General features: G+C 35.2%; 1 protein-coding gene across 1 annotated transcript in view; it reads right to left on the bottom strand.

Moving 5' to 3' along the window:
* The window catches only part of IL1RAPL2 (interleukin 1 receptor accessory protein like 2), a 1,300,423-nt gene that overhangs the window by 306,856 nt on the left and 970,021 nt on the right, over positions 1-23,546 (bottom strand). The window contains exon 6 of the mRNA XM_031936643.1: positions 9,494-9,568. Coding sequence (XP_031792503.1) covers positions 9,494-9,568 — 75 coding nt within the window. The remainder of the gene's footprint in view (positions 1-9,493; positions 9,569-23,546) is intronic.

Below are 23,546 nucleotides of genomic sequence, written 5' to 3' on the forward strand. Positions count from 1 at the left end.
GAATAGTGCACTCAGTTGACACTTATTCCTAATAAATTCAAACAGTGGAGAGTTCTCTAACTTATTTTTAAAGTCTCTAATCTATACTTCCTATAGTTGAATGATACAAATTAGTTTCTTGGTCTCCATTCAGATACTGGGTTACATACAATTTTTGGGCATTTAAGTATACTGTAAATCCCTCCAGAAAACTTTCCTGTATTGTCTTGTGCTTCACAGCTAGTTTTCTGGCATGTGTACTGATTACAAATTAGTTTTCTATTTAAAAAGGAGTTGTGGCTTGAGTTACAAAGATTTAAAGTTAAAGTAACGCTCTCAATAATTTCTATTTTCTCACTGAATCAATTCACACTAGACACCCCTTTAACTTCCATATATATGATCACTCACCTTCTGTCCAAAAATCTATTTTAAGAAAGAGCAGAAGTACAAGAGGACCATGTAAACAATAGTACTAATATTAGTAGGAATATGGCAAGGTTTAAGAGTGACAACTTTAGCTTCGCTACGTTTAAGCTGCTTACTAGCTGGGATAAGTTGTATAACTTCTCCGAACCCATTTTCCTCATTTAAAAAATGGGCCATAGACATTTCTCCGAAGACATACAAATGGCCAACAAGCACATGAAAAGATGCTCAATATAATTAACCTTAGGGAAATATAAATTAAAAGTACAATTTCAACCACAATAGTACTACATACACATTAGAATAATTATGTGAAAAATAAAAAAAAAAACAAGTGCTTTCAAGAATGTAGAGAAATTGGAACCCTTTGCATTACTGATAGGAATGTAAAATGGTACAGTCTCTTTGGAAAGCAGTTTGGTAGTTCCTCAAAAGGTTAGACATAGAATGACCGAATGACCCAGCAATTCTACTCCTAGGTATACACAAGAGAAATGGAAACATATGTCCACACATAAATTTGTACATGAATGCTCACAGCAGCATTGTTCATAAGAGCCACAGAGTACAAATGATCAAAATGTTAATCAACTAACGAATGAATAAATAAAATGTGGTCGATTATTATTTAGCAGTGAAAAGGAGTAAAGTACTTACACATGCAATAACGATGATTAAACCTTGATAACACTATGCTAAATGTAAGGAGCCTATCACAAAATACCTCATGTTATATATTTTATTTGTATTAAATATCCAGAATAGGCCAATCTATAGTTACAGATAGATGATTTATGACTACCTAAAGCTGAGGATACGGGTGAGGATGAGGGACTGAGGAGAGACTGTCAATGGGTACAGTATCTCTTTCGGGGGTGTTGAAAATGTTCTGAAATTGTGGTGATGCTTGCACAACATCATGAATATACCCAAAATCATTGAAATGGATGTTTTAAATTGCCAATTGTATGGTATATGACTAATGTAATAATAAAATTGTTAAAATGAGGCAAGTAGTTGGGTTTATCACAAAGAGTTGTTGGGAAGATTAAATAAAATAAGTATATAAAGTATTTAATATAGTACCTAGTACCTTGTAAGCAATCAATAAGTGACAGCTCCACCACCACCACTATCATCACTACTGCTACTACTACTACTGATACTATTACTACAAATAATAATTATTATTAGTAGTAGAACTATTATTAAATAATTATTATAATAACTGCAATTTTAGCAGTACTAGAAATGTTATTAAATTATAATACTAAGTAGAGTAATAACATTATTTGTAATAGTAGAGCTGTTATTAAATAATAATTACTAAAGTTGTTAATATTATTTAGCTGTCCTTATTAGAATGATAGTTTTATCCTAGGACAGAGTTTGGGGTCTAGATAATGTTACCATACCCAGTGTGCTATAATAAAGAGAAAAAACTTTGGAGTGAAACAGATCTTGTTGAAATCCCATCTTTGTCACTTACTAATTATGTAACATCATGTAAGCTATTTCACCTGTCTGTGGTTACGTTTTCTCATCTGCAAAATAATTCAACAATATCTACTACTTTGAGCTCTTATGAGGAATAAGATAGTGTACGTATAAATGCCCATTTTAGTGCCTAGTACCTAGTAAATTCTCAAATAATTTTGGTTCCAAATATATGAAATCATGGTTTTGGCTTTTTAAAAATATGATGAAACACCATCAAACTTGTATCAGTATCTCAATAAGACATAAGCCTAAGCAATGTCCCCAAACACCAATGTATGCATAGAGGAGTGGTTAACAATCATGCTATTTAAGAGATGTTCGTAATCACATTGTTAGATTATAATCAGACACTATTTAGTAAATTGTTAACTTTTTTCCCATTTCATTCTTAAAAATCTCAAAACAAGCACAGCTGTTATAGAAACTTAGACAATAAGGGAACCAGTTTCAGTCTCACTCATTAATACTGCAGCCAACTCTTAAAGAAAAGGCTTGGCCCAGATTTTCCAAAGTTGTAAATAATGCACATGTTATATAATCTGGGCAATAGAATGGTTTTCAGTTTGGGGTAGCTCATGCTAAGCTTGTGCGTGTTATCCTGAATAAATAGATCTTTTGGAAACAACTCACTAACCCTAGAATGTCTACAAGGGTGAGGAAATTCTGCCATGAACTAGCTCCAATTATGTGTGCCAAGAAAGCTGAGTAAGTTCATAATACCCTCCTTCTTACTCTCCAAAGTCTCCATAGTGTTTGATTATTCAATATTACGTAAGTTTTTAAGGAGTTATTTGAAACTAAGAGGGTAAGAATATAATACGAAAAACTTAAAAAATCTCTTGCTTCCACCATTATACACACAATGCATATACTGAGTTATGACTCCAGCTAATGAAATAATCATGTATTACTATTTGTATTAACAATAATTCTGGTTTGACATTTAGCTCAGTTGGTGACTTGCTTTGGATTGTTCTTTTTATTTCCACTTTAGAAGGAGTTGACTAATTTTGTTAAACTGAATTGATTCAAGGGTATCATAAATTTCCATTTTTAGTATTTGCCACATTAAAGCAAATGGTGGACAATTTATGATTTCAAAAGGTTCTATTCTTGGTCATTCTTAATTAGTTTTAGATAAATCTAGTAATTGGGTTGAAGTTGCAGAGTTTTGTCATTGTATTTAGTGAAAGCCTAAGCACGTAGAACCTTTAGTATATGAGGTCCTGCCACAAGAAAAATCATTTTCCTTTTTCCCTCGTTTCACAGTTCTCATATGCGATGCAATTCTACTTATGCACATCTGTTTCCTCACTAGATTGAGAACTCCTTAAGGCCAAGAAACTCATTTAATTCACTTCTATATCTTCAGGATCTAATATGCTGGCATCCAGGAAGAACTCAATAAATGTTTTTAGGTAAATAATGTTTTATAAAAAACATAGATTTGGTTGAATAGCTAATTTCCTAATTTGGGATTAAATTAGGTATTTGTTTTGCCTTCTAGTCCTGAGTATTGAATTAAATGTTATATTTTGATATATTCCCTTGTAGAGTCTTTTACACTGGTCTCTTAGGGGATCTGATATAATTTTCAGTAGAAAGTGATATGTTAGGGAAATTGATTTCTGATGAAGATTAACACTTCTTACACACATGGAGACAGTTTGAGCCAATAGCATATAACACACTCATGAAATATGAATTTGAATAGCCTGTAAAAATAAAATAAATTCTGAATGAGAATAGAAAAAAAGAATCTTTTATACTAGATCACATTTGTCTAGAGATGAACTACTAGCTTTTTGAAACATCCAAAGTAACCCAATTAGCTTGGACTGTTCTACTTGTCTGAGTTTTTCTGATCTACCTTAGGTCCCCCAGGCCTCCTTTTTGATTCACAGAAAAAGAGAAAGTAAATGTTTATATGTATTTTCTGCATAATGCTGTCTAGCTTACTTTAAATTTTAAGAAACTGCCAAAAAGAAAATTATCGGCCAGGCTCTATGGCTCACACCTGTAATACCAACACTTTGGGAGGCCGAGGCGGATGGATCACCTGAGGTCAGGAGTTTGAGACCAGCCTGGCCAACACAGCGAAACCCAATCTCTACTAAAAATACAAAAATTAGCTGGACATGGTGGCACGTGACTGTGATTCCAGCTTCTTGGGAGGCTGAGACAGGAGAATCACTTGAACCGAGGAGGCAGAGTTTGCAGTGAGTCGAGATCATGCCACTGCACTCCAGCCTGGGTGACAGAGCAAGGCTCCATCTTAAAAGAAAAAAGAAAGAAAAGAAAAGAAAAGAAAATTATCATCATCAGTCAGAAGAACAGAGCTACAGAGCACATTCTCAAACTCACCTTTAATTAAAATTAGATAGCAGATCTCAAATCTTTCAAGCAAATGTTTTCGTGACTTTTTCAAAGCTTTCAGGAGTGTGTTACAGTTTGTAAAGCATGCATTTGGGTCTCATGAAAATAAGCAGTTTATAGAAAGGGTCTATGTAGCATGAATATATTTCAAATGGGGCACATGTCCTTATAATATTTTAATAAATTGGTATTAATGGTGTAAAATAACTTTGTATATTGTAATACAGTGCTGTTTTACTTAGAAAAAATTATTGAAAATACATTTTTTTCAACCGTTGAGAAAAGAATTAGCCTTGGTATAGTCAAGGTTTATTTCTCAAATTTAAAGCTAAATTTACCTTCAGCGAGAGAAAAAATAAAGGATAACAGGATCAAATTGGAATTTAGCATGTGTGTGTTGTACATTGTTTTATCTTTTATATATCATACATTACCACAGGGAACTTTAGTAGTTACATAGACTTTTTTTGTGAGAGCAACAGTTTTCAGATTATTTTGTTAAGAATGTGTTTACCATCTCAAAATATATTGTTATTTAGTGAAGATTAATCTTCTTTCAGTATTACAAGGTGAACACAATTTAGCAACAACCAAACTGTCATCACCAAGTCAGCAAAAACGTATGTAAATTTCTAGAACTTTGCAAATGACTAATGGCTTACACTATAGGAGAGAGAAAGTCAAGATGTTTATTTTCCTCTAGAGACATAACAAAATATCTGTACTGATGCCAACTCCCTACATGAAAAGTATTTATTTCTACTGAAATTTTTCATTTACTGAATTTCTTTTAGAAATATTCAGAACTGAGAACAGAGTGTAACCCTCAAATGAACACATGAACATTTATTCCAGACCATGTTTTCTAAAACTACCTTGAAGCTGATACTCAAGTATTTCCTAAAACGTGTCTCATTTTGCATAAAATTGCTGCATGAAATTCTTATCCATGGGAAAAATAAAATTAATAATGCTCTAGATAAACTAATTAATGTTTGTTCAGGTTGTCTACTAATTACTTAACAATCTACCCATAACTTAATGGCCAATGACAACCACTTTACTTTGCTCGTGAATTTTGGGCTCATAAATTTGAGAAGAGTTCAGCTCAGTGGTTTGTCTGTGATCTACATGGCATAAGTCAGGGAATCTAGGGCTGAAGGATCCACTTCCAAGATATCTTCTTCACTTATATTGGTGTCTTGGTGCTAGTTGACCTCTCTCTCCCACCATATTGTGTCTCATCCTCTAGTGCCTCTCTATGTGACTTAAACTTCAAACAGCATGGTGGTTTCAGAGTGGACCAAAACACTGGGACAGAAGTTGCAAGTTTCTTTTGACTCAGCCTCTAAAATTTCAGAACAGCACTTTTGCCACACTCTATTGGTCAGCTGTGAAGAATGAAAACTCAAGTTTAGATATTAGGAGTAGCCAAAAATCTATGGTCAACTTTAATCTACTACAATGTTGTCTAAAATTTTAAGTAATGGGATTTGGGAAACCGAAAGTTGATAATGTGTTTAGCCATATGGATTGGAATTTTGTATTTCTCAGCAGTTCTAATTTTAGTTCTAGCTTGAGTATGTCCAGAACTGAATGTGTTTGATAAACTTCAGAAACTGAAGGAAAACAATTTCCAGAAGTTTTCATTACCTTACTGAATTCTGCAAGTTTTCCAGACATAGACAGAGATATCCAATCGGCCCAGTTATCTTTCTCTATCTCTTTTTTACACCTGGTGTTTTCTAATGTCTCATGATTCTAACCGCAGAACTCCCACTGACACAGAGGAGCTCTTTGACATTTATAGTGCTCATAATGTCAGCTGACTACTGAGGTATAAGAGCAACTTATAAAATGATTTCCAATTGTGAATAAATGGTACTAAATAAATCCATGAAAGAGTTAAAATCACTTAAAATTAATCAGTCATGTGCTCCTTGAAACGCCAAAGATCTAGTTTGACTGATTTTGCTTTTCTTTCTCTGAATTATATGGTTGTTTAACATCTCAGAGTAACAGCCTTTCTGGGATGAAAAATAAGCAGGTCTCCATCTTTCTGTCAATAAAGTTGTTTCCAATTACATTACAAACTAAAACTCGAAAAGTTTATCCTTACATCTAATGTAAATTGGAAGTAAATTATTTTAGTAATCTTACAGGATGGTAGTATTTGGTAGGGTGTTTTGGCATATATATCTATGTTAGAATACAGGTTTATACAAAGTGCACATCTTGTAGATGTCCTGAACAGTACATACAGGTGTTGCACCTAGCAAATCTGAATGGAATGTATCTTCTACAATGGTCCTTCTCCTTGCTTTGGATCAGTACTTTTCAAACTTTGCTGTTGTGTGCCTAATAGCAGAGGAGAGTACAGAAGGTATTCCTCCAGGGATCACAAACATAAAATTTACTCACATTTTGTTTGTGAATCTTATCAGGCACTTTTTTTTTTTTTTTTTTTTTTGAGATGGAGTCTCACTCTGTCACCCAGGATGGAGTGCAGTGGCATGATCTCAGCTCACTGCAAGCTTCACCTCTGGGGTTCACACCATTCTCCTGCCTCAGCCTCCTGAGTAGCTGTGACTACAGGTGTCTGCCACCACACCTGGCTACTTTTTTGTATTTTTAGTAAAGACGGGGTTTCACCGTGTTAATCAGGATGGTCTCGATCTCCTGACCTTGTGATCTGCCCTCCTTGGCCTCACAAAGTGGTGCTGGGATTACAAGCATGAGCTACCATGCCTGGGCTTATCATGTACATTTTATCATGCAAATGTTGCTTTATATATATATATGTTTTGGTATGAATACAATTTATCTACTTCAATTTCCGTGGAAACTAATGATATGAGACTATCATATGGCTCCATGTAACCCCTGGAACCACAAAGTTCCCTTGGAATATTTTTATCCCAGTTCGAGGTAGAGAGATGTTAGTAAAACATATCATATGGTCAGTAAGGGTATCAGCATATCTAGATTTGGCTCTAACAAAATATAATGACTGCAAAACAATATAGGGGACATAAGAAGAGCCACAGTCTAATACTTCATTATTTCTAAATATTCACCATTTCCACAGTCCACTCTTAACAACATGTTTATTAATTTCTTTTTGTTTTGTTTAAAATGCTTAACTTTGGTACTCACATTGCTAGGCTTATTTAAAAACTAATATTTGCTATATTTCATTTTGGAAAAGTGAACATTAGGAATATAATTTTCTCTCTCTTATTTTCAAGATATAAATAAGTTTCCAACAATTCCAATTGAATTATAAGGATCAAAAGTTTAGTCAAAACTTCCAAAAACTACAAGGAGATATCGTCTCACCCTAATCAAAATGGCTTTCATCCAAAAGAGAGGCAATAACAAATGCTGGAGAGGATATGGAGCAAAGGGAACCCAAATGTCCACTGTTAGTGGGAATATAAATTAGTACAACCACTGTGGAGAATGGTTTGGAGGTTCCTCAATAAACTAAAAATAGAGCTACCAGATGATCCTGCAATCCCACGGCTAGGCATATACCCAAAAGAAAGGAAATCATTATATCTAAGAGATACCTGTACCCCCATGTTTATTACAGCACTATTCACAATAGCCAAGATTTGGAAACAACCTAAGTATCCATCAACAGACAAATGGATAAAGAAAATGTGGTACATATGCACAATGGAATACTATTCAGTCATAAAAAAAGAATAAGATCCAGTGATTTGCAATGACATGGATGAAACTGGAGGCCATTACATTAAGTGAAATGAACCATGCACAGAAAGACGAATTTCACATGTTCTCACTTATTTTGGGGGAACTAAAAAATTAAAACAATTGAACTCATGGAGATAGAGAGTAGAATGATAGTTATCAGAGGCTAGGAAGGTTTTGGGTGTGGTGGAAGTAGGAATGGTTAATGGGCATGCAAATATAGTTAGAATAAGTAAGATCTAGTATTTGATAGCACAACAGGGTGACTACAGTCAACAATAATTTATTGTGCATCTTAAAATAACTAAAATATTATAACCAGACTCTTTGTAACACAAAGAAAGAATAAATGTTTGAGGTGATGGACACCCCATTCACCCTGATGTGATTATTATACATTGTATGCCTGTATCAAAAAATTTCATGTACTCTATACATTTACACACCTACTAGGTACCCACAATAATTAAAAATTAAACAACAACAAAAACCTTTCTAAGTGAGTGAAAATTGGGATCAATTTGCCTTCCCTGGCTGTATAATGGATAGAGACCACTATGGTCACAAATATCAATAAATCATATATTCACTGTAAGCCCAATACATTTAAGGCATATTTACTCAGTTCTCTTGTGGTTCTTCTGTTTAAAATTGAAGAAATTTAGAATACTAGAATGAAATCTAAGACAGATGAAATCTTGCAAATGTTAAAGGCCATGATTCAAATTTTTTTTTTTTTATTATTATACTTTAAGTTCTAGGGTACATGTGCATAACGTGCAGGTTTGTTACATATGTATACATGTGCCACATGATTCAAATTAAAGGCCACAATTTGAAAGAGATCCTAGCAGGCCTCTGAGTTTTTAGCTTACAGTACCTAAAATTACAAGGATTAGCAGTAGGATCTCTAAAATGAGGTGTAATACCTTGTGTCCTTATTTGAGTGTGTACAAGGACAGTAGCACTCATAAGTCAACTTGTCACTTTTCCCAACATCATATGATTGATAAATATTCAGTATCCCAACCTAAAAACAAGTTTTAAATGGCCGTGGATTGTGATATTGAAAATATTATTATCAAATCATTTTAAAGGCTAAACTGAAGCCCTGTATTTTATTTTAAGAAGTGCTTGGTCTCCAGGAGTTAATGCTGTCCAAATAAAAATTTTGGCTGACATGTATGAAAAATTTTCTGTAACAATCACCAATGCAAGACACTCATGAATCTACCAATCGCAGAGTTAAAAAGCTCTGTCATACAGCACGCTTAATACCCGTGTAACTAATTAGTATTACCATTTTTTGATGCAATACAAACTCATTTCCTTAAACAGCTATTGCACTGAACTCCAGGGTTATAAACAAGCAGAACACAAATTGATTTGCATGTAATAACAGTGGTAATAAACCTTTCCTGGTTCATGCAATTTTCCCCATCTGTTAAGAGAGGGTAAGTTTAGGAAGTGTTATTCCAAGGAGGGGACTTACCCAGCTGGACATCTATAACACTTGGCTGATTCTCCATGGGGAACAATGGCTTAGGAGGCTTGTCTGTGAGTAAAGCTAGAAGAGAAAATGAAAGAAAGTAATGGAAAAATTGAGATAAATTACAGGATGAGAAAGATTCTATCATGTATGATATTTAATGTTCGTAGACTTGATGGTGCTTCAATATTTATTAGACAGTGTTCCTACTTGGGTAGTTACTCTATCCATACAATATCCATTTCCCGGCACATTTAGAGCACCATTGATTCACTGTAAATAGGACATTTTGACAACTACATTTTCCAACAAGATGAAACAAATGGACTATTTTGGGTGGTTTTTATAAATTTGTAAGTATAAAGAAATATATATTTTAAAAGTGTAATTGAGAAATAGTAAATCCTCATATATGCTTTGTAGTGGTATTCTCAATGAAATATTACCCTAATGGACATTTTTAGTGACATGGATCTTCTAAACCTCTGAATTATCCCCCACTCTCCACTGCAACCTCCAAAACAATATAATAAAGCAATGATATCTTCATTAGGATAATTGATCAAAAATACAAATTAAGCATCTTTTATACTCCAAGTCTTGTGCTAGGTACTAAAGGGAAAGAAAGCAAAGTCTTTATCTTTGCCCTCAATTTGTAATACAGGACTATGAACACAGGATTAGCACACTATAATAGAGAATAGAACATAGAATATAGCATTTGAGCTATAAGGCTATATATAGGTGGTAAAGAAATGGAGAAAGGAGAAGTCAATATTGGCTGGAAGGTTTGAGGAAAATTTTATGAAGAGAATGGATCTCCATATGAAACTTAAGGGATGGAGAAGATTTGGAAAGGCAGAGAGTAAAGAAGAAAAGATTCTCAGAAGATTCTCAAAAGATTATCAGGAAAGGTTAACAACATAAGCCAAGACAGAACTTCACAAGCATAATATGCTTTGAGGAAAATGAGTCTGATGAGAAGGGGTTGTGTGAGCACCATGAATTAAAAATGAAACTAGATAGATAGGATGGGGCTCAATTCTGGAGGACTCTGAGTAACAGGCAGAGGAATTTGGACATGATGTTCTAGGCTGGAGTGTCACTGAAGATCTTGGAACAAAAAAATGACTCAAAGGAAGTGCTGTCTAATGATGATTGTCTTGATATGTGGATTGGGCTGAGAGAAGAACAAAAAACTAAGAGGCTGAGGAAACAATGCTGCAGTGTGGGGATGGGTGGTGGTGAGCAGTCACTCCAGGGTGGAGTTTGGAGAATTTTGTTTTTATGAGAGGACAAATCTGAGAGGCACCTGGAAGAAAGAAATGAGAGGACTCAGCATGCAGATACATAACGTCATGTGTATTGTTGTCATAAAATAACCCTTATATCAAACTGCTGCTTATATCCTGAATTCCCTTTAACTGATTCTGTATTTATGTCTTGCTTCAAATATCCAACTGGACTCTTACCTACTAAAAAGAAATGTTTTATACTTCTTTATAATTCACAGGAGGAATAGCATAGGATTGTGCTATAATGATTAAACCACCATTAATTGACTAGCTTAGGAATTCCCTGCCAACATGAGAGAAGATCTCATACAATTTGCAGAATATTTAGAAGAGAAAGAGAGAAATAAAAGTTGATTACAGGACAAGTAAGGTTAGGGAAATATACAAATTTGGAGAGATTCCCAAAATAGTTGTTGATAGTTAACAAATGCACCAGAAATATACTTAGGAAAGAGCTTTATGGCACATTAGCTTTCTCTTCCTAATACTTGAACTGTCTGAAGTAGAAAAGTGTTAGTGAATTAATTGCCTTCATTTTTCCAACACATCTTTCAAGATGACATACAACATGTATTGTCCTTATGGAATTGAACAATATTTTTGTTTTAATTAAGTTGATTTTGACATAATTTAGACCTACTAATATAATATCTAGTCTTCATTTCATAAATACTACAGTTACTCTTAATAATCCGATTTTTAAATATTATTAGAAACATAAGGAATATATGTTAAACAAAATGTATATGTTTGAATTTAAAATCCAGTTATATCAGATGTTCAAATTTGTTGTAGTTTGCTATTATTTGTAATAGTAGAATATTGGAAACAACTTCAATTTCCATCAGTAGGAGCCTTGTTACAGTTGTGGTGATTTCATATAATGACATATTATGATACTGCTCTTTAAAAGAATTAGGTAAATCTGTAGATTAGATATTAAAATATTTCCAAGGTATACTGTTTAATGAAAAAAACAAGGTCCCAAATAGTATGTACAGCATGCTATTTCGAGTATAAAACATACATATGCATATATAAATGTTTGTATATGTATGAAATATTTCTAGAAGGATACATGTGCAATTGGTAACAGTAGTGTCCTCTGAAGAGAGGGAGTGGATGGCAGAGTGACTGTGGTGGGTAAGGAAAGGGTGGCATGGGCAGGCAGAAGGAAGATTTAATCTTCACTATATGCCTTTATATTTTGAACCATCTGCATATGTTATGTATTCAAAACATAAATAAAATTAAAATTAAATCCAGCCATTTTTCACTTTATTAATAAAAACCCATTTTGATTTCTTTATAGAATTATTGTCAATTTACCTTACACATCCAAATTCTATACATTTAGCTTGCTGGAAACTATTCTTAGGCAATCTTATTTTAAAATATTTCCTTCTTCCAGATGAATTAACTGGAATGTGATAGGTGGGAAGCAATTGTAAGGAATGTATTTCATGTATGGAAATGACGATCTTGCTCTGCTTTCAGCAGGATGAGTTTGGGGTCATTGTTTTCCCCCTTCCCTTATCTTCCGCCATGGACTATGGATGTATTTACCCTAATTTTATTATTGTTAAATATCAATTGCTGAAGTGACATTCACTAGTATTAATGATAATTTTAAGTGTCTTACATTTATAGGTGGTTCATAAGTTGCAAAGTGCTTTCAGATACATTAGCTCATATTATCTTCATGATGACCTTGTAAGGTAAAGAAGACAGTTACAAATGTGACCAATTTAGATATGAAGTTAAATGAAGCTTATATTGTCTTATTTGGTGTCCTCTTGTAACCTAAAGCCCCCACTTGCAGGATGAATAGGAAAACAGGATATAAGTTGTAGGCAGTAGACAGGTAAAGAGCTCAGTACTGAGTCAGTGGTTTTAGCCTCTTCGACTCCACACTAATTACACTAGGGCTCATAGTCCAATGGGAATGGCTTTGTGGCAAACAGCCAGTTGAAACATGATCCCTGTAGGACACCCCACACATATACACTTTTTCCCCCCTAAACCCATGAATGGAAAGAGATGAACTGGCACTTATCCCAGCACAGCTCAATGGGATATAAGGCTATGGTGCCTCTTTAAATTCCGATATCATGTTTAGGCCTGAGAATTGGTAAGAAGTGCAGAACATTTGTGATGATAAAGCAGCAACTGCAGCAGTTCATCTGGATCCTGACCACCAGCCCAGAGACAAATCTATCAGCACCTTGCATAATTATAGCATTTGCAGATTAGCTAGAGTGCATGCTGCCGCAGGCAGGCAAGCTCATTTCTTGTTTATTTTTATTTTTAAATCTCATCTGAAACTCAGTTACTATTTGTGAAAGGAAAGAAAGAACTGTCAATACCAAGTCCCCTAAACAACAGTGCAGATATTTACAATTTTATTAGGAATCTTATCCTGGACCTCAAGGGGAACTAATTGGGGTCTGAGCTAATCTTTGAATTTGCTGCTTAAGCTTCATGCTTTGATTGAAAGAATGGGAGCAAAGATACATTTTGGTACTAACGTTTCGGTGTACAGTTTCTCCACTGCACTTACCTCAGTAGCTGCTTATATTTAATTATCCTTAAATATAATTGCTCTACTGAGTATACCATGACACTAAACATGTTAGTGAAGCTACTACTATTACTGCCGCCTTCTTTCTAAAACTAGGTTTTATATGTTTGACACTAACTTTCCTGAAAGGAATGCTCAAAATAACTTTTTCTTTTGCATTATAGGCAATGATTTTATCTATATGTACAACCAGATCAACTGGTTTGACTGAAATGATTGGTCAATTTCCATGAACTTAGTATAAAAAATAAGTAGACTCATCTGTTTAATTGAATAAATCAATTTGACTACATTGCCCAAGTGTTACCTACTGTTATGACAATTTTCATTGTCCTCTTTTGTTGTTGACTTACCTGTTTAATTAGATTGGCCAGAAAGACAAAGTGGGAGGGAGTAGAAGGACAGAAACTCATTAATTTCTGTGAATGAAGTTATTTTGGAATTTGTATGTTATGGTCAATGAAATGGATCCTCCCAAATCCATTCAGCATACCAGCACTGAAATCACATTCTAAAATCACTATTTTTGTCATAACTTTTAACCATTCAAAACCTACCAATGTTTCCTACATTTACAGGAGGATAAACTGTGAACTTGTCACCTGGGAACATAAAGGCAGCCATAGTCTAGCCTTAATAACTTTCCTATTTTATTTTATTTATTTTATTTTATTTTTGAGATGTAATTTCGCTCTTGTTGCCCAGGCTGGAGTGCAATGGCACAATCTCAGCTCACCTTAACCTCCGCCTCCCAGGTTCAAGCCATTCTCCTGCCTCAGCCTCCCGAGTAGCTGGGATTACAGGCATGAACCACCACGCCTGGATAATTTTGTATTTTTAGTAGAGATGGGGCTTCTCCATGTTGGTCAGACTGGTATCGAACTCCCGACTTCAGGTGATCTGCCCGCCTTGGCCTCCCGAAGTGCTGGGATTACAGGTGCGAGCCACGGTGCTCAGCCTTTCCTGCCTTTTTACCCACCTATCTTCTATTTTCTTGATGCTATAGACAAGTTACTTTCCTCATTCACATTGCATTAATTTCCAACTATGCATCTTGGCTTAAACTCTTCCTCTAAGTTTGGTAGCAAATAAAAATAGCTGCCATAGTTATCATTTACTTAATATCTACTGTTCTAGGCTGTTTCAAGACATTTTATATTACATTTTACAAATAAGTTGCCCAAAGTCAAGCAGCTTATTCTTGAATCTAAAGAAGGGACCTGAATTGAGTTCTGTCTGATTTCACCAGGCCCACAACACTCTAAGACCTCCCCCTTTCTTATTTTCATCCCAAGTCCTAGCTATCCTCCAAAAACTTGTTTAAGTCTTGAATCCTCCAGAAAGTCTTCCTTAATAACAGCCCGAGCTAATCTTTCTCCTCTCTTAAATCCTAAAGCATTTACTATTCCTTTGAACCACCCATTTGGTTCATGACATGCACTACTTTGAATACAAGTTAAACCTCACATAACATGGGTATGTCTTGTCTTTCTAGCTATATTTTTAAGCTCCTGGAGGATAAAGATCATGTCTCATATAATCCAGCAAATAAGATAGTATGTGACATTATGGAACAAATAAACACAATCTCCAAATTAACTTCCCGGTGGTATTCTTTCTCTAAAAATGTATGCTTCCCATAGCATTCTTAGATTGCAAGGAACAGAATCAAACTTTTGCTAATTAAAGCCAAAAGGGAATTTATCAGAAGTATATCTCAAGGATGGCCAGGAAGTTTGGGGAACTAGGTTTAGTAACAGAAAAGAAACCAGGCCAGGTCTAGATGTGCAAGCAAAAGAGACTACACAATAATTTCATCTTGTCCTCATCATTGAATTGAACTGGTTTTGATGGGTTTTTTAAATATGTTTTCTTTTATTGTGTTGTATCTTGGTTAACTTTTTGTCCTTGTATCACTTTGATCAAGATTCAAAATCCCAGAACAGGCTGAATGAACAAGTTTTGAGCTCCAGGCCTAGGAAAGATTGTATGCAAATCATGAAGAAAAGAAGAATCTCCTAAAAGCAGGGTTTTTTCAACCTCAGCGAGATAACATTCACTACCAGCTAATTCTTTGTTGTAGGTGACAGCTTCCCTGGTTTCTACCCAAAGATGCCAGTAGGACCTTCCCCCAGTTGTGAAACTAGAAATGTCTGGAGATATTGGCAAAATGTAATGAGGGGAATAAAATTGTACCTGCTTAATAACCACTGTCTTAAAGAAAACTTAGGTTGTGTTGGAAAAAGAAATAAATACTAAATGGCCAAAGGCAACAGGCAATACCATCTCATTGCCCAACTCCAGGGGCACACTTATATCAGTTTCCATGTGAATGGCATTCCTGGGAGCATATAATATTAATGGGATGCCCTGAAGTTGTGCAAAGAAGTGACATTGATCACACACATCCATTAATAAAACACAATTTTATTAATTAAAACAATAATATATTATGCCAAATACTTCTCAAGTTCTGAAATAGTCACTGGATTTTGTCAATGGGTAGCAACTGTTTCATGGGCTCTTTTCTCTTCCAAATCACCTAAGTTTATGAGCTAATTCCAAAAGAGAGCCACAGCAGCTTCAGGGCTCTTTGTCTGAAAGTGCCCAGATGTACAAGTATTACAGATTGCCTATTGTTCTGAGGGAATTGAGGATTTTGGGAACAAAGACTTGGGAATAGCTTTCATGTGAGAAGGCAAAATGGAGGTCCTTACTGAGCAAATCAGGTTTAGGGAGAGCCAGAGATCCAGTTAGTATCCTTAAAAAATTTCCTCTAATCATGAATGGAGATTTGCCAAGCTTAGCCTAAGTAGTTGACTAGCTTGAAGATTTCATAAATTGAACACAGAATGAATGCAGAAATTACTGAGCTCTGAACACATCATAAGTACTATTATTCTTTGGAATACTTGGCAATTTTTTTTCTTGTGATTAGCTGATAATTGCTTGAGGCAAGGAATATCTCTTTCTCAATTAACTACATAGTCTTCTTAATCCTGTATTATGACATACACAATTTACTGGCCACTTAATCTAAAGCCCCATATGATAAAAATTTTTATTTCTAGAATTACCAGGCTGAGAGTCCCCTAATTCAGATGATTATCCAGGAAAAAGTACAGAATAATCAAGATTATTCAATATCATCCTTAATGTTCCAAACCTGTAAATTCAAGCAGGACCAGCCTTGGTTACAATATATCTGCTTTGCCCTAATATTCCTAATTTTGTGATCTCTATTTTAGAGAAATTTCTTCTCCATCCTGCTTTTAGGCACACACAGTTGTGATTCTCTGATCAAAACCTACTGCAAAAAAGCATCTGCCATTTAAACCTTGATATGAACTTAAGACACTTGTAGCTTCTCTTATAAGGCTAGCTGCTTTTGGAAGATGGTCTCTAAATGTGGAATGAAAGGCTTTACTCCATTGTAGGCACACACTGGGCACCAGGGCCCCTTTCTTGACTTACTATCTTCACATTGATGTTAGCCAACAAACAGGGTGGCCTTCTGCAGAAGCTGATGAAGACAGATAAAGCTGTTTTCCTTAAGATTCTAACCAGCATTACTATGAGTGAATTTTCTAGTTCATAATAACATCTTAGGAAAAAGAGCCCAGGCATATGTTAAATAAAAAAAAATCAATGTTCATTAAAAATCAAGCTTTGTTTTTTTTTCAGCTTGTTATTACTTCCAACAACTAACCACTGTAGCAATTAATCTTTTATAATTATTTTCTCTACCAAAATTATAATATTGTCTGTCTTATTTGTAACAGAAGGAAACAGATCAGCATGGACTGTTTATTAACTGAATCTAGAGAGAAGATATATTCTCTAGGTGTCCCAGCTATAATAGAAAATTTGTGGTAGGCTCACCACAAAAAATAGAACCAGTGATTCCCAGAATTATTTGAAAATTTGTTTTCAAATTACTGATGGCTCCAACTTCAGATATGTTTACATGTACCTCCCTCATCTCCCTACCTACTACCACCCTTCAAAAATAATTTGCTACATTAAGTCACTGTTACTGATGACAATGGTTCATGTTCATCACATGTATATTTGGAAGATAAAATTATTGAGAATTACTGAGAGTCAAATACATGAAAGGTTATATTCAGAGGATTACATTGCTTTTAAAACACATTCCAGTTTCACTAAAAATATCTCTGCCATTATTTAAAGTCATTGAAGTATTTGCCTTTTTTTAGCATAGAACTTAAAGTCAGTTATTTTCTTTAATAAATAGTGATCCTTTAACAAATAGAGATTAAACTGCTGGGAAAGCGCTGGGCAACTTACCTGGTCATTGCCCCTGCAAAGCTTAGGGCCTCCCTAGCAACTGGCTCAGAGCCTGTGTCCTGCCTTGCAATTCAGTGGATGTGCCCTTAGGGTAGTGAATGGTCAGGGCCGCTGTGAAGTTGCCCTGAGTTGCCCTTTTCTCTAGATCCCACATTTATTTCCATTAATATTTGAGTTTTGAGCAGTGCATGAGCTTTGGGAAAGCTTGAGCATAAAGGCAGGGCAATTTCTTCTCAATGCCATTTGACACACGGCCCTTCTCTGGAGAGAAGAATGTTTATTCAGCACAAATCTGCCCAGACATAAAGCAACTTCTTCAAACTTGAAAATAAAACAAACCTTGGGGGAAATGGAAACTTAAACAGTGGTTATGATGGTAGTTTTATTTTTTCTTCTTCTTCACAGTTCCTGTGTTTTCTTCACTGTTGCCTTTTCTCCCTCAAGTAAGATTTTTCTTTCTCTCTCTAAAATAGTACACCCTGGACCCTTATATTGTTGATGTCAAACAAATTCCATATATAGTTATTATCAGATAAATTACACAAGATAGTGTACTTCCAGGTTTCACACAGAACTTGGGATATAGTTAATATTAAAATAAATATGAAAGGTTAAACATGGGAGATGGGTCAATTTTTACCTTGCTTAAAGATCGTCATTTGGCTCTGTGATGACTGATCTGTCAGGATCTAGAAATTGGCCTAGATAGTGATGTCTAAAAATATAATATGATACTCAAGGATGGATAATTTTAGAACTAGACAAACCCTTAGGGATCTAATTCATCTGGCTATTTTGTCAGATGAAGAAACTGAAAGGCAGAAAAGGAGGAATGTACTCAACATCATACTGAAAATTAATAATAAAACAGAAGACCCAAACCCAAGTTTCTTGAATTAAAAGTTCAATATTCTTGCTACTGCACCATGGCTAACATTGATTAGGCATGGATTTCATGCCAAGTGCTTTTACATTTATTCCCTCATTAAATCCTCATGACAATGTATAAAGTAGGTCCTACTATTATCAACATTTGAAGATGAGAAAACTGAGGCTCGATGAGTTTAAATTAATTGTCCAAAGTCATAATGCTGGTAAATACATTTTGGATCCAAGATTCAACCAAAGTCTATAACACCCTTGAGTCCAAAGTCATAGCCACTACTCTATACTGTCATATTTCTTCCATGTTTTTTAATTTAAGGCTGTTTTTGTTTGTCTGTGTGTGTTCAAAATACATCCAAAATATTTCCATATAAGCATCACCAAAATATAAAAAAAAAAGAAAAAGAAAGAAACCTAAACACTTCACGGAACTGATGAGCTTTGGGGATTAATTGACTGAATACCTTCTTTAGCTGTATCCACAAAATTCCACAGGTCAAAGAAAGGGATGAAAATTCGATTTTGGATTACTTGGTGTAATTCATTCTTATAATCAGTTAACAAATGTTTGTAGTTATATTATAGAAAGGTACTCTACCAAATAGTGTGTATATCTTCGTTGGGGGCAATAAAGTGTAAATTTGAAGAATACACAGAGTCAGATCAAAAGGCTTAATCTAGTAGAAGAAATGGAGGTGTACAAATGGCTGTAGTAAGTGACAAAAAGTGGTAATTGACTGTTTTAACTTTTATTGCTGCTGGTAAGCTATCATACACTTAGTAGTTTAAAACAACATATTTGCTATTATCTTACTGTTTGGGAAGTGAGAAGTCTAATGTGGGTCTCACTAGATTAAAATTAACATGTTGGCAGGGCTGCATACCCTTCTGGAGGCCATGGGAGAAAATCAATTCCTTTTCCTTTTCTACCTTCCAGAGTCTGTCTGCATTCATTGGTGCTTGGCCATTTTTCATCTTCAAAGCCAGCAAGGGCAGGTTGAATCCTTGTTACATTATATTATTCTTTCTTTTCTACCTACCTCTTCTATTTTTAAGGAAACCTATTATTTCATTGAGCTCACCTGGATAATCCATGATAATTTCCCTATTTTGAGGTCAAGGGATTATCAACCATAATTCCACTTACAACCTTAATTTGACTTTGATATAGAACCTACCATATTCCTAACAGATTAGATTATGGACATCTTTGGGGTGGGGGGGCATTATTCTGCCTACTACCATGCCACAAGAAGTAATCAAATAAAATACAGATAAAATTTAAAGAAGCAGAATATGACACTGTGGCTATCATATGGAACAACATATATTGTCTGTATTGTATTTTTATGAAAATAACTTTTTTTACTGGTCTCATTTCAGCCAAATCAGTTTTTGAACATAATGTTTGCATTTCAAACGAAAGTTCGTGAAGGCAATTATTTGACTAGATTGGGCAGGTATTGATACTTCTGTTTTCACTCTAATGGTTTATTTACTTATGGTTGTCAAACGAATTAGGCATTCATAACTTGTTAACATGATGTTTTGCAATACAAAAGAGTAAAAAAAAAGCAAAATATCACTTAAGTTCAGTTGTTTGGATGTGCTAATAGTCCATAATGGGATGACAACTGGATATTAAATAAGCATTTTTTAAAAAATCAAAAGTTTCATGACAGGGATAATTTTCTAATTCACCGAATATTTGTTTGGTAAACATTATTTGTGACATGATATTTAGAGTTTAGGAAGAAGAGAGCCATTCTAACATAAAGACTTACTTAGTTTGGGATCTGAGGTAGAAAATAAAGTGTCAATCACAAGGCATTATCACTTTATCCTCCTCCATGTCAGCTTTACATTACCAGAGAACTTTCCATGATTTTGAGTAACGTATTTGTTTACATGACAACAAGCCAAGTGCATGGTCATCAAAAATCTATAAAGTGCAGGGTGTTATTTCCACTTTGCAGATGAGGAAACTGAGGTTCAGACAGGTTAATTTACTCTTCTAAGGACTAACCTCTGGCTACTAAGAGCCAGAATCAATATGTAAATCCTAATTTCCTGACTCTTATTCTGTAGTCTCCCAGTCTCATTTAATCCTCACAGCATTCCTATGAAATGAGTACCACTATTTCCATTTTTTGTTGTGGTTGAGGAAATTAAAGATCAAAGGGGTTAGGTCATATGACCAAGGTTACCTTGCTAGCAAAGATGGCAGAGCTATCATTCAAATCTATGTCTGCTTAGCTTTAAAGCTGGGATCTTCCCCCCCAGAATCATTCAAGGATGAATATGTAATAATATTTCAAATGAACTCAATCATACTAGAGCAGTCTCTGAAAATAAAGTAGTTTTACTTTCCATTTCCATCACTGAAGTCAGGACCTGGCTCTTAGGAATCTTGATTAATTTCCCACATGATGGCAGCTCTCTGGGAGGTTTCCAAGCTTGTTCCCTGTCTGTATAACATTGATGAGAACTAATTTAATTAATCAAATATAAGTTGATGATCTATGATGTTGAAACTGATTTTCAAACGGAGCCAATTATGACAGCTCACAGTTCCAAGGAAAAAAAAATATAAGCTAGGTGATTTCAAGATGTGATTATTGGATACAGAAGAATTGAGAAAGGAAAAAAAAAATTAACTGAATTCACAAAGCACTTTCTCTTTCCCATGATTATGTCATTAAGTTCAAATGGGAGGCTAGGAAAGCAAGAATTGTTGTCTCCAGAAACTGAGATAGGAAATCTTGGGAATTTTTCAAAGTAGGATCCAAATCTCATGAAAAAGGGTGACTTGCCATTTTGAATCAACTTTTTGAGTAAACTTGCCAGTTAACTGTGGAGCTTTGATGGCCCCATTTTCTCTGATAGAATAAGCATTTATTCAGCTGTGATTACCATTCATCTCCTGATATAACTTTGTCAAGAAATTAGGTTCAATATTCAAAGGACATCCTGACCCTCTAAATAATAAGTCTTTGAAATACCATAAGGCAAGCTAATTCTTTGACAGGGGAATCAAATTTAACCATAGTGTTCTCTGTACTGGTTTAAATGAAGCAGCTTCCAAGTATAGTCTAATTCACCTAAGAATCTGTACTGCCACCACCCCTCCATCCCACCCCTCACTTCCCCAACCTCATCCCATTATTTCCTACTCTGGACTGACACTTCCTCTGCAGAACATTCAAGTACAGATGGAAACCCAGGTGTTAAAGCTGCTCTGACCTTATGACAAATTGATCTAGTGCCACCAGATGTTTCTACAGCAAATATGCACTTTCTCTGAGAGTATCTTTAGTCAGAAAGTGGTCAGGTCATTTGTGAGAGAACAAAAGGCTTTTCAGGAACTCTTGTGGGGGTTGTTTCCTAAGGTTACAAACCAGGGAAAACCCTGCAGACAGATCTTGCTGCGTTAGGTGACTCAGTGTCTACTGCTATGCTTTTAACATGAAGGCTAGTTACATGTCTGACCAAAACCCAACCCTTTAGGATCTTTGTCTATGGGCTAATGATCCATTAGTGCTTCAGCATTAGCCTGACAGCCAGCGCTCACTAGTATATATCCATTTAATCTCAGAGAGCTTGGGGAAAAAAGGGCACTGCATAGTACTTGAGAAAAGAATTCAGTTCCGGGGACAGCAAAATCTCCTCATCCCCACCTGTCTTATGTGTATCTAGACCTTGGAAATGTCTGTGATGTTCATTACCATCAGGCTGATCTCAGTCTAACTCAGAGTAAATGGTTGCTTATGTTTATTATTTTATAGGAAAAGCCTTTCTCAACTTACAGAAATATCTGTCACCCACTATCTAGATCATATAACTCTATGATGTTGTAGTTGAAAGCATAGGCTCTGTGTTAAGAACACCTGAGTCTTAGTTCTGGCTGTGGCACTTACTTTGAGACCTTGCTCATGATTCCTAAGCTCCTACGGGACTCCATTTCCTTGATGCATAACTGTGGATAATAATAGTACCCATTTTTTAGGATTATTATGAGGATCAAATAAGATCATGCTTCTAAAGTGCTAGGCAGAGGCCTGGTACATAATTTAGCTCTCAATAAATTGTAGCAAATATTGATTTGCCAATTAAAGAGAACATCGAGCTGTATATAACCCTAGGGATGGAGCCCAATTAATTACCCCACAGCAAATGAATGGCTGTAAATATTTAGGCTGTGCAAACGTAATTTCACAATAACTTTTGCACTAACCTAATAGGTACGCTGATGAGAGGAAGCTTGAAAGGACAAGGGCCAGGTACTGAAGGGAAGAAGTGAGAGTAGGGTAGATAGAGATACAGAGCATCAGAATAACCAAAGCAAGACTTACTCACTTCAAAAATTCAATTCTCCAATACTATGTGCTATCACAGTACTTGCACATATAGATCCAGATCTAAAACTCACACAGCCAACTTCTGCCTTGGTAAGAGGATCACACATTCTCCACAAGCTTCAAACTTGTCTATAATAATGCATAAAAAATGGATTGAGCTGGCAAGTATATTTCCATAGTGTCTGTGTGGATAATACACTCAGCATAAGTGACTGATTTTATTGACTCCCCCTAACCTATGCAAAGCCAAAAGGAAATTAAGCTGTGTGGCTGGGTTTTCAGACTGATGTCAATTTTGCTGCAAAGCAAACAGGCAAGTTACTGGCAAAATAATAGAAGCCACCTCATCAGCCTTATGAAATTTCTTCCACAGACTAGATAGTCTAAAAGCAACTTACTACCCATTTGGTTTATCTTTGAGCCCTGAGCTAGAACTTAAGATACATGGGTTCTGATCCTGGCTCCACAAAAAATTTATAGTGTGACCTTGAACAATTCTGTTACCTTTTCTAACTTTTCTATTGCTTAGGCTCCTCAACTTCAAAATGGAGATGGTAACTGCCTTGTGTAGTTTTTAGAGTTAATATGAGGATCAAGTGACCTAAGAAATATAAAAGCCCTATGAG

Source organism: Piliocolobus tephrosceles, chromosome 12, assembly GCF_002776525.5.
Source record: "Piliocolobus tephrosceles isolate RC106 chromosome 12, ASM277652v3, whole genome shotgun sequence".
NCBI classification, from domain to species: Eukaryota; Metazoa; Chordata; class Mammalia; order Primates; family Cercopithecidae; genus Piliocolobus; species Piliocolobus tephrosceles.